Source organism: Sinocyclocheilus grahami, unplaced genomic scaffold, assembly GCF_001515645.1.
Source record: "Sinocyclocheilus grahami isolate Dianchi unplaced genomic scaffold, SAMN03320097.WGS_v1.1 scaffold3039.1, whole genome shotgun sequence".
Classification (NCBI taxonomy): domain Eukaryota; kingdom Metazoa; phylum Chordata; class Actinopteri; order Cypriniformes; family Cyprinidae; genus Sinocyclocheilus; species Sinocyclocheilus grahami.
Window position 1 is genome coordinate 15823 of NW_015508208.1, and position 336 is coordinate 16158.

Consider the following 336-nt stretch of genomic DNA (forward strand, 5'->3'; position numbering starts at 1 on the left):
AATAATGTTCTTTTTAGCAACATCATATGACCCCTTTAATGATTAGTTGTTGCAACCCTAAAAATTACCCTTCAACAAGTAAGATTTCAGTTTGAGTACAGCAGTAGTAGATATTAGTTCAGCTCACTGTGGATTTGAAGCTCCTTGGCTTTGTTCATGAGAGACACCATCTCAAGTGTCTTAGTGGCTGCAGCCTTGAAGCGACTCAGCCCTTTTGCCTGTGCCTCGACTCTGAGCCCCTGCTGAGGCACCGCTGCAGTCAACAGCTGGTCTAGGTATTGTGCTAGATCATCTGTATCTGAGAAAGAAAGCGTTAGGAGTCAGGATTAGAAAGAA

The 336-nt window shown here is 43.5% G+C and overlaps 1 protein-coding gene across 1 annotated transcript in view; it reads right to left on the bottom strand.

Moving 5' to 3' along the window:
- Positions 1 to 336, bottom strand: part of LOC107575950 (phosphorylase b kinase regulatory subunit alpha, skeletal muscle isoform-like) — a 13846-nt gene that overhangs the window by 10981 nt on the left and 2529 nt on the right. The window contains exon 9 of the mRNA XM_016262253.1: positions 128 to 298. Coding sequence (XP_016117739.1) covers positions 128 to 298 — 171 coding nt within the window. The remainder of the gene's footprint in view (positions 1 to 127; positions 299 to 336) is intronic.